Here is a 12,381-nt window from a genome sequence, read left to right as displayed (position 1 = left end):
TTCAGCCTTTAGTTACGTGCGTGAGACAGGAAAGATCTAATTTGGATTTGTTTCTGGATTTGATAAAAACTGAGTATCGATTAAGCTGATCAGTGGCTACTGGCTACACCATAGATTATTAAAAACATCCGTTTAAGAAAGGAAGGAAATAGAATTTGCTCCTCTCCCCCCCCCCTGGTTCCTAAAAAATAATATGACATAATTTAAAAGAAATTTTACGTAGAATTAGTTATAGTTAGGCATTTTTGATTTTCGATATTATATACTAACCATAATTTTTAATTACAATAATATGTAGTAACTATTTGGTATAGGTTAGGCATTTCATTTCTTGATTTTCTTTAATAATTTGGTACGTAAGTTTTTTAGCTCAGTTTAGTAAGAAATTTTGATAACAATTCTTTTAATTATTTATGGTAGTACAACAGTACAGTATGGTTGTACGTATTTACTCAATAATTGTATGTTAAGTAGTAATTCAGCATGGGCGTAGCCACGGTGGGGCTGGGTGGGGCGCTTACCCTGGCTTTGATCTGGTAGGTACTAATTGTGAAGGGGAGTGGGCGTGGGCGTGGGATTAGGACTGAACGTGGCATATGGCGTGGGAGTGCGAGTGGGCGCGGGAGTGGGAGCATGAAAATAAAAATGATTTTTTATTGTTGCCCCACCCTGAGCCCATGGTCATAGGTCCCATAGTCACTATTCCACGCGAACGAAGTCGCGGGGACAGCTAGTAGACAAATATAATCAGAAAGCTTTGAACTCCTAAGCTCAACCATAAAAGATAGACATTTATGATGTCGGGAGATATTTTTTATATAATATGGAGAACATTTCTTTCATACTTGATTTCTGTGTAGCTTTAACCATTAAGATACACGCATTAAGAACGCACACGCGACGAAAGCTTAAAAATGGAGTTGCTGCTCTGCTCACGAATATGAAAAATAATTGTACCAAGTTTCGTTTAAATCCGTCGAGTAGTTTTTGTTTCTATAACGGTTATACAGACAGACAGACGGACAAACATTTTTGACGTCGATGTCGATCTCTAATCACCTCGTGATAGTTATTTAGGAAATATATTTCATGTGCAGAATTGACCTCTACAGATTTAATATAAGTAGGTATACATATATTTAGATTCCAATTTCCATGTAACGTTAAATTCGACTATACAATAACTAACAGACAACGCAGGTTACTCTCGTTTCCGTAAGTTGAGGCGGCTACATATTCGGTCCTAATAACATGACTTTTTGTGAACGAAACGACAGCGCGGTTTAATTCGATGGCAACACCATCAGAAAAAAGGAAATATTTTTAACTTTGAAAAAATATTATGATTTACACTATTAATACTATTTTAACATTAACACAAAATATAAGACTGTGAGTGTGTAAAAATAAATCCAGCTAGTTTCACATCACACTTATGTTTATAATTAGGTATACGACATGAAAATATATTAATTACCAAGCAATAATCATACAGATAAATACTGAACAAAAGTATTAACAGTCAAAGTTTATTTTTACTAACAACATGTAAATGATGAAGGAATAATAATTATCAACGAACTAACCTTTTTGTATTAGAGTCCCGCCTCGTGATCGAATTATTAAAACACGAAGATTTTTAAAAATGTAACCAATGAACACAATCAATATTAGATTAACTGTAATGGTGTCTAGTTTGAATTAAAATAATATACATCTACCCTCACTTTTAAAAATGTAGTATATTCACACGAATTATATAAGCGCACCTTATAGGGAAGGGAAGATTTATTATGGGTTAAAGAGTTAAATAAATAAATAACATAATTATATTTAAATTATTAATTTTTAACATTGTGTTCAGTAGTGATAACATGTAAATTGATTTGATTTTTACGAAATCTCATAGATGGCGCTGAATCAAATTTGTCTTTATAGTACTAAGATTCATTAAACAGTTTCTCTGCCCAAATTACGTAAATGACGTAGTTTTTATAGTGTAAAGCTAGATAATAGCATGGCTTACTCAAAAACAACATTTAAACATGAGTCTTTAGATTGTACGCTGTCGTAGTACACGGAATACGTAAGAAAAGTAAAGGTTCACAGCTCCTCCCCCGGAGGTGATAGCATGATAATATGTTTAAAAAAACCTCACACGACCTGTTAGTAATATTCATGCAAAATTTGAAGTCAATCTATGCAGTACTTTTCGAGATTAGCTCGGACAAACATACAGACAAACAGACAAACAGACAAACAGACAAACAGACAAACAGACAAAAATTCTAAAAACTATATTTTTGGCTTCTATATCGATTATAGATCATGGATTATGTATTCTTTTAAAAAAATATTCAATGTACAGTTTTGACTTTCCTACGATTTTATTATATGTATAGATTGTGTGATGCCATCGCTGTGTTAATGTTTATTTCTTTTATCTTTCTAGAAATGGAATTGAAGCAAAATCAAATATAAATAAATACTTTAGTGACATATACTTGAACTATAGAAAATATAAATATGGTTTGTTTATTTCAATAAATATAAATACATACTATGTACATTATTGTTTGCACGCGCACTTATTAAAACAATATATATTTAGTGAGTGATGAATATATATATTCATCACTCACTAAATATTATCTATATTAATAAACTTAGAACGTTTTGTATGGTGTGTTTGATTTTTACCATTTATTTCTTATGTCTTTAAAATGCATAATTCTTTCCCTTTAAATATTATACGTACCAACTCAAAAATACGCATACATTTCATAAAATAAGTAACTAAAGTTATTATTGTACGAGAATATACGGTACCTATAACTTAGTAGCACTTACCCAACTTTGCGTAAGTTACTGCTCGCAAGCGCGAATGTGTCATTTAAGTTATGTACTTACTTGCTTAGGCGAAATATCATGCCAACTTTATAACGATTGTGATATAGTTAAATATAACATACTAGCGGTCCGCCCCGGCTTCGCCCGTGGTACATATTTACGTTTTCTCTACATAAGAACCATCCTCGTACTTCAAGGAATATAATAAAAAAAAAGAATTATCGAAATCGGTTCAGCCGTTCTCAAGTTATGCGCTTACCAACACATTTTGGGATTCATTTTTATATTATAAGACTAGCGGCCCGCCCCGGCTTCGCCCGTGGTACATATGAAAAATAGATGTTGGCCGATTCTTAGACTTACCCGATATGCACAGAAAATTTCATGAGAATCGGTCCACCCGTTTCGGAGGAGTATGCAGACTAACATTGTGACACGAGAATTTTATATATAAGATATGCATAAAGGGTTAGATAATGAAATAAGGAACATGTGTGCATGTATATAAATAAAATTAAAATGTGTGTCTGCTCTTTGGCTACTAAGTTTTTTCTTATAAAAAATTTTCACTGCTGTAGGTACTAAGATTTTAATCATCTCCTAAGACTAGAAATAATGTTTATATTTTTATTATTATAATTAACTGAACGCTACGCGAAATTGTGATACATGTACAGTACATCTATAACTTTGTTACTATTGTAGTCCATAAATAGAAAGCTAAGTTTTTGCTTACAAATATAAATTTTGTTTTTTCTGAACTACAAGTTTGTTATGCGAATTTTCTAACATTTTAAGATCTTTCTCAAAGATGCTGATCATTATGAGACCCTCATTTAAAATAAATACCTACTTACAAGTAAAATTTTTAACACAAACATACATATAACTTCAACTTTAACCAATTTCATGTTAGTTCCAAAAAGTTAATATCCTGAAGACAAAACTTACTGAAGTAAATGTAGAAAAACCATCAATAGCGCGATTCAGAAATCGCTACGATATAGGTACGAAGTTCAAATTAACCAAACGTTGTGCAGATACGAGATATCGAGCGCGTGTTTTCGTCAGCACAAGCACACTGACACATTTTCGCATGAAATCCTCCGCGTTCACGGTTCAAGGGACTCCAACCTGGCGCAAATCCGAAATTGTCGACCGAAACGTAATATATTACGCGGCACGGGAGAGCGCCGTTTCTGGCCAGCTATGATGTCGCTTAATTAAAAAGCAATGTAATACGTTCGGGATTTGCTGTGACGATTTCCTCGTAGATTGACGACGGGGGAATGCATGTGATAGGCTTATGGATGCGTCTAAGTTGGAATACCTTAATGTTGAGTTGGTGTATTTTTTAATAAATACGTTAATTAAGATGAACACTTCAGCACTATTTTATTAGTGGAATCTTAGTGAAAGCCCAAACTAATTGTTTCCTAATTGTTACTGATCACTACGCCACCGTTTCGGAATTTAAATAAGAAATAATAAAGCACTAAATTTAGGATTAAGACGTCTAAGCTTAGTCTTTATTACATCTTGAATTAACGGCTGCGTGGAAATTTCTGGGAATAATTAGTTTTGCGAATTGTCTTTATTGGAAAGATTGGATTATTGTTTAAGTTGTTTTATTACACAATTAATTAGTTTTTAGCGCTTAAATCTTCATATAACAATTATATAAATAAAATTGTCAAATACTGTAGAATTGTTTGCAATTATTCATATTTTCTTTATCCACTCAAGTGCGGGAGCCATTTTGCAAAAATCGGGTCTTGTGCGAAACCGGCTCCCGGTGCCGCCGCAGTTGGGGTTTTTGGCGGTCCAATATTTTTTTAAAGTCGACTCAGATTCCTTTATCAATAGCACATTTGCAAGTATATATGTATATTCATAGATAATAAAATAGTCTATGCCTTGTCAAAACATGGTAACATTTAAATAAATAAAAACAACTTGTAAGTCAAAGCAAATGTACCCTTGTAATTTTTGTTACATTTTGTCTGCTAATAAAAAATTAAAACAGCTGTTCAGTGAGATTTTAATATTTATTGATCCTTTGTTACACTCTTCTTACGAGAAAATAAAAACATCATACCCTCCCATACATTTTTTTTACACATTCCTTGTTTATTTTTTTGTACAAAAAACTACCTACTCAATGTGTCATGAAAAGTGGGCCACTTAAATCATGTGGTTATGTTGTTATCTTGATTTATAGCTAGCCTGTTCTTTCCTTAACATGTCATATAAGTTAGAAAGAGGAAGGTTATTAGACCGTTTTATAAAGCGAACGCAAAACCCACGACTGTTGATCGACCGGGAGCCGGTCGCAACGCACAAGCCCCTGAATGTGGATCGACCGGCTCCCGGTCGTTCAGCACTTGAGTGGGTATGGTGTTTTGTGACCTTTTTAATTACCACAATGAAATGCAGTTTTACCTTAATTATCTAAATGACACAATTTATTTATTCAAGTATCTAAAAGCCTATCCAATTATCGACCCGGCTAGTATAATTTTGTCTTAGACTGGATGACGTCAATCAAGATAGGACAAAAATAGTATCGCCCTAGCGCTCCTTGGGCCTATAAAATATCTAGGCCATATCTAGGCTATAGCAAGGCAAGCTAACGGTGCCCTAATGGATTGATAAAGCTTAATGATAAAAGGTTTTCTATATACCTTGTATTAGACAAAACTTGATTGCGATTAGCCATGAACTTGAGTTGGCTGTTGAGTAATTTAATCTACTGTTATCTTTGTTTAAAAGAAAAGAAAATATCGATCAAGTTATACGTTAAAAGCTTGGGCGAAGAGTAATAAAATTTTCTTTGGGTACTTTTGTATGGGCAAGTGGCGTCGGGCTTTCGCGGCCAGTGATGAAGCTTTTAAAAGAGCAATATATTGCGTATATAACCGCTCATATACATCGTTTTGAATAGAATTCTTAAACCTCTTTCTAAGGCGCGGGACATATACAAGCGGCGCGGCGCGCATCGGGCGCACTGCGGGCGCGCTTCCGGCGCGCATCGGACATAAGAAGGACGTGGTGCAAAACAGATTCAAGAGGTGCGCTTATGGCACGCCCGCGCCCGCGCCGCTTGTGTTTGACCCGCGCCTAAAACAACTACCCGAGGTTTTGCGTGAGCAGCTATCATTATATCATACATATCTATTTATTGATGTGTAATTATTAAAGCAATAATTAAAATAGGTATGTAAATAGGTACACAAAGTTTTAAATTTTAAAAATAAATTCGTGTCTTTAATAAATCCCTTTAATAAATCCCTCTGTATAATATTTTAAATATAAAATATTATTTAATGTAAAAATGCTCTCTCGAACAAACTCTTTGAAAGGATTATCTGAAATTCGGTATGAAAATAGATTATGATATGGAATTAATATTTTGTAGGCTACTTTTTTAACCGCTGAATAAAATTTATAAAATATTTTCTATAAGATTTTTTGAAGAGTGTTTTTAAAATAATACCTAGTTTAATCGTTTAGTAAAAGAAGCTTTTATTATGCAAACTCGTTGGTATAATCTAGAGATCATTTTCTATCCTTGTAAGGATTTTTCTTAGTTGTAACTAAGCTAATACAAGTTGCATATTTTACTCTTTTTAACCTTATAAACATCAGTATCCATCCAGAGTCTAGACCGTCTCTATAAACTATCGATTGTTGTCACACCTCAAAATATCGATTGTTAAATACACAAATCGAAGTAAGCGTCGATGTTTATATAGGCGCGCTACATCTTTGGCCACATCTTACCAGCAGACAAGATTTTGTCCAAACGCTTCCCTTTGAAACAATAAAAAAGGGCGAGTGTGCCGAGCACACGTGTCAGAAGTGAAACTTCTTTGGCAAGATGCAAAGATACTAAAATCGTCGCCTTATTCCAGGTGTACCTACTCCATACGGTCACGTGGTATTGCCATGTCGCGAAATTTTACTCTCAACGCGCCTAAAAATTTTCACTTCAAAAACTTAGGCAACATCTTAGCTGACCAGCAGGCAAGATAGTGGTCAAGCGTCGCGATACACTTATTAAAAAAATGTATGTAACAAATTGATATCGCTTTCAGACATGCTACGAAATGGAGCGTTACCTCCGCGAGGAGCCGCGCGGCAAGCGGCGCGAGGTCGACGAGGACTGGGCGACGCCCTCGCTACCACCGTCGCCTGCCAAGTCACCCCTTACGCCCGTGTCGCTAGTATCGCCGGTGTCGCCGCTGTCGACTATGTCACCGGTGTCGCCCGTGTCGCCGGTGTCACCGGTGTCGCCGAAGTCGCCGAAGTCACCGAAGTCGCCGCGGCTCTTCACCGTCACGGCTGTGAAGAGCGAGCCGCCGAGCGATTCGGATGAGCCAAGGGGTAAGTCCACGCAGCTGTTGGCAGTGACTGTTCTTATAGGATTCTACTATGTCTGTAATAGGAATGTGCCCCAAGTAAGGATGAGCTGTCCAGTGAATTTGATGAGCCTAGGGGCATTTTGATTTATTTTTACGGTACTCATAGCAAGCAAAGTAGCAGTAGTAGCAGCATGTGATTTTAGGTATTTCCATCAGCTTTAAACACACACACAACACTGTAAGGGAAAATGTTTAGAAGGATAACCAGGGTAAAAATAAAGTAATATAGCATGTGTCACTGAGGAAGAATGTACCTGCCTTATGCTGACAGAATTTTCATAATCCTTCCCGTAGTTTCTGACCGTATTGATTACAAACAAACAAACTGATTACAGATGGTATAATATTAATATACGTATACATAGTGCATATTACAGTCCATATTTACCGTACATTGCGTTTTTGCACCGCGAATAAGGCAAGACAGCATCGCCACTAAATCGGGTGAAAGTTCCAAACTTGTACTGTCTCGAGGACACTACACCAATCGATTTGCATGATACAAGAATATTGGTCATGTAAACTTGACCGTGTAGGTGTCAACATTCTTTTTCTGTTTTTTCTATTTTCGTATGTAAAAATGCATCTGGACATGATAGGCGAACCAAATTTAACATTGATCTTTGTATATGTAATGATAAATTTTATTTTATTTTTACGATATATTATTAGAACATATTAGGTTATAGGTACACTGTTTATGTTTCTTCTAAGATACTAAAGACATACATTCATAAATTTTAGAAGTGAAAATTTGCTAGAAATTATTATTTCGATTAAAATCATACGACAATATTACTCGCATCCGATTTTGTATAGCTTCAGTTTTCTCTACAATCAATAATATTTGCGACCAAATATGGCATTACGATTGTATAATGACGGTGACGTCATATGTTTGCAGTTCACTTATTTTCGTCACAATCTCCAATCTCGCGAGGCCTTGTGCTGATTACGAGCATCTGATGCGCATGAGTCCTTAGAGCGTACATAAATATAATATAATTATGCACTGTAGTACTATATCTAACCGTCTTTTCTATGCTAATATTAAGAGAGGATATTTTTGTTAGTTTGCTTAACTAATAAACTCATAATATGTTATTTGATCCTTTTTAGATTATCGAAATTATCTAATTATTTAGCTCATTTGTTTTTATCCCAGTTTTATCGGTTCGAAACCGGGACAAGCAGCTCGCTAGTAGTATAAGAAAATAACATGAAAAAGCACTGATTTCTTTTTGCTGAAAAATAAACTACTTACTTACTAAATAAAATACTTCAAAATAAAAATACCTATTACATAGAAAGCAGATTATGAAAAAAAGTTTTATCGTAGCATGTTCGTAGTAAAAAAATAAAAAATTCAATCGGATTGATATCCTCCCTTTTAAAGCCGATTAAAATAGCGTACAAATAAAATGTAAGCTGTTGGAATGATGATTGAACGTATTAACACTCAGGTTGACTGTATTCAAATATCATTCGTGACTCGTTGGTAATAATTGAACGTTTATGCAATTTATAATGAGAAAGTACTGCGAGTTGTGACGTACGGCCAATGGTTAAATGTTCGTTGTGAACACTTGATGCGAACAATAATCAATTTATTTGTTTGTGCACATTTAATTGAAATGATATTTACATAATAGTCAGTGGCTGGAAAATTAATGCATTATAATGAACGGGCTCTGAGTTTTGGGAGGCGGTTTGGGAGGTGGGAGGCTATTAGGACTTCGAATACTTATTTGTAGATCAAATGTTGATTCTGTGTAAACATTAAGTATTTAAATTATTTAAGCTTTGAAAATTATTTAAGCGTAAGAATATCGAAGGCAAATTTTGCCAATTTATAGTTTCGAAGGTAGATATAATAAAAGGGGATACGGAAGGTAATAACACACAGCATAGTTTTTTTTAATCATACAGCATACTGCTATCGTGATCAATGTTAAAGTTTTTGTTTGAGCTTCTAAATTAATTGGAATAGAGGAGCACAGATTTCCCATGCTTCTTTCGGAGTTTCTTAACAAAATGAATATGACGGCGCCACCACAAAACAATCTCGGAGCCTGACGCCTACAATTACTTGAAATAGGGGATGAAAGTTTACCAATACTTTTATCCCAGGTACTAATAATATTATTATGGTAATTCCAGATGAGCCGCCGTGCCCGCCGCCCGCCCGCCGCCACCCCGCGCGCCACCACGCGCACTCGCACGCGTCCGACCCGCGCCGGCGCGTGCACCGCTGCGAATTCCCCGCCTGCGACAAGGTGTACACCAAGAGCTCACATCTCAAGGCGCACAAGCGGACGCATACAGGTGATTTATTTGTATTTCTGGAGCGTTAAGTTTCGTGTTAGTGATTTGGGTGGTGGTAGCGCTCATGAAGTGACCCACCAGCTCCTTTTCCGATGACGACATAAAAAAGAACATAGAGACGGATAGAATATATAGGTAAGTAATCTTTTGTGTGTGTGATTTCGAACTCTGAAATCTTATATCAATAAATGCAAATGAATCTCTGTTCACTGACTGTTTTATTTCGTAATCATGTACTATTATTTGCTACATGGTGAGATTGTTTTGTAACAGCGATTAATTTTGTAATTTCTTGGTACAAACCTCACTCATTAAACACAGTCCCGGTATACCTATGTTCAAAATTGAGTGACAACCAAAATTAACGCAACTGAATATATTTTCCAGGCGAGAAACCATACAAGTGTTCATGGGAGGGGTGCGAGTGGCGGTTCGCGCGCTCGGACGAGCTGACGCGGCACTACCGCAAGCACACGGGCGCCAAGCCGTTCCGCTGCCACCAGTGCGAGCGCTGCTTCTCGCGCTCCGACCACCTGGCGCTGCACGCCAAGCGGCACGCGTAGCCCGAGACCAAGGCCCCGCCCGCGCCCAAGAAGCGGACGAGCCGCAGCAAGAAGCACCCCAAGCTCGTCTCGCTCCTCAACGCCGGGGCCCGCGCCTAACTCGCCCCGGCGGCCGGCGGACGCTTTCCATTGCAAGCCAAAGAAATTTCGCTACGGACGTAGCCGAGTCAACACTCATCGCACCTAATGCTTTAAGGTTATTTTTAGTATTTTATTTTAATCTCTATTTCGGCCTGTCGTTGCGGTTCTTTGTTGCAATATGAGAACTTTTTATTACCGTTATGTATGTGAATGTTTAGCTTTGTGTATAGAAGATGTTTTTATGTTGGCGCGCCGCAAAGCGGTCGCCGATAATTGTGCCATCGTTTGGGGGTTGCCGGCGGACGCGCACGCCTTTCTTATTGTGATTTTCGATGTATTGCGAATTTGTTTGTATCGAGTTTTGATTCAATGCATTTTCTTGAGATTGTGGTTGTCATACATACATTGTTTTACACGTGTCGCTGCTAGTGGTTGTTATTCTTCCGGTTAACTTCCCCGGCGACGCCCCGTCGACCCGCATTTCAATACACGTGACATATTATTTATTGAATCGGGATATTCGGCTAAAAATCCCACCGACGCTCAGCACAACCTTTAGTTTTAAGCTTAATAGGTGTGCGTCGCGTTACCTGATGTTTTGCTATTATTTTAAAACAGGCGTTTTATTATTCTTAAACAGTGCGTAATAGAACGTCTATTTTAACATTAATGCATATTTAATTTTATTTAATTTTAAGATAGGTACTCATGTTTTAATATCACATATTTATGTTAAGCTATCAGTTTATTTTCTCATTCCGTTATGTGTGCTTCTTCGATGAATGTTGCGTGAATGAGATTTATATTTGACGTTTGAATTTTTTAATTTATATAATACATATATATATATATATATATATATATATATATATATATACACGTAGGGTTAGGTTAAATATACGTCGTCTTGTGCTAAATTCTGAAATTTATGGTTAGTGTACCGGTTATTGGTTGATTCGGAATCACAGTCGCAAGTAATGTTCGTTTGTATTTCAATATGTTTATTTTATTATCGTATATTTTTATATGACGTTATACTTTGTGCATTTTATTCATGTTTTGTTTAGTATAAGTTTAATGCGAGTGAATTTATAGATGTATGTTGAATATCGTAACGCATTTGAAGCGCTTATATCCTAAATGTGCAATATGTACGAGGCGAGGTGATCTTGTCTCCAGATTGGGAGATGATTGATATAAGCGATTCCCAGGAGCTATATGCTACAATAAATGTTAGTGAGATAGTGAGATTCGAACTCAATCACGATGATTAAGTTCTAGGCTATCTATATGGTCATGGGCGGCGTGCCGGTGATGTAGGTACGTAAAAAACCGACTTAGGAAAGGGGGCGACACTTTTTGAGGATGTGACAGCTTTAGTAAATCGTGACAATAGATAGGCGACTTGACTTTAACATCGATGACATATTTATACATACACATGAATTTTATAGATGTCGTATAGAGATTACTGATTACATTTTCTCCTATTCGTTTAGTCTCGTCTTGAAAGTTTTTTGACTACGACGCTGTTTTCAATGAGATTGCAAATTTGCAATAAGATATCGCTCAGAGGAATGATAGCGTATTAATTGTTGTTCTTAGATAAATAGACAATCGATTCAACGAACGTTCCTTTAAGATATATTTTTTAATATAAAACATGACTGGTTTACAACTGCCATCTACTTATACTAATAGTACTTCCATTTCGTCATAGACGTTAGTCGCAGACATTTGAACGTTGTTACACATTATACAGGTGTATTTAATACAAGGATTAGAGAATCGATGCTTTAATCTGCTACACAGTACATTGCTGCTTGGCATCGCACACACGTTCTGAGTCTAGCTCAAGAAGCAATGTAACACGTACTAGGATCTCAATTCGTAAGATTCGTAAGCGTCTAATGTTGGATATATGAATATTGCGTGAATCCGGGTGTCCTGTAAGGATGTTATTCCGGGGCCAATAAACAGTCTTCCCGAATTAATGAGTGATTTATATAACAAATCACGGGGGTACATGTATCAAAACAATGTGATTCCATATTCACTGAATTCATCAATCATCAAATACGATACGAGGAATAAATACGTAATATTGGCGCCAAATCACTAAATCAAAGATGGCGATC

General features: G+C 36.3%; 1 protein-coding gene across 1 annotated transcript in view; it reads left to right on the top strand.

Annotated features, from left to right (window-relative positions):
• The window catches only part of LOC149911350 (Krueppel-like factor 6), a 108,638-nt gene extending 97,100 nt beyond the window's left edge, over window positions 1–11,538 (top strand). The window contains exons 2-4 of the mRNA XM_090105657.1: window positions 6,948–7,236; window positions 9,435–9,599; window positions 9,987–11,538. Of these exons, the coding sequence (XP_089961783.1) occupies window positions 6,948–7,236; window positions 9,435–9,599; window positions 9,987–10,162 (630 nt within the window). The 3' untranslated portion in view covers window positions 10,163–11,538. The remainder of the gene's footprint in view (window positions 1–6,947; window positions 7,237–9,434; window positions 9,600–9,986) is intronic.
• The last annotated feature ends 843 nt before the right edge of the window (window positions 11,539–12,381 follow it).

The sequence above is a fragment of the Colias eurytheme genome, chromosome 1 (genome assembly GCF_061535395.1).
Source record: "Colias eurytheme isolate Ceu_HAF_F1 chromosome 1, ilColEury1 Martin Lab GWU primary, whole genome shotgun sequence".
NCBI lineage: Eukaryota > Metazoa > Arthropoda > Insecta > Lepidoptera > Pieridae > Colias > Colias eurytheme.
This window is presented reverse-complemented; position numbering and strand designations above follow the sequence as displayed.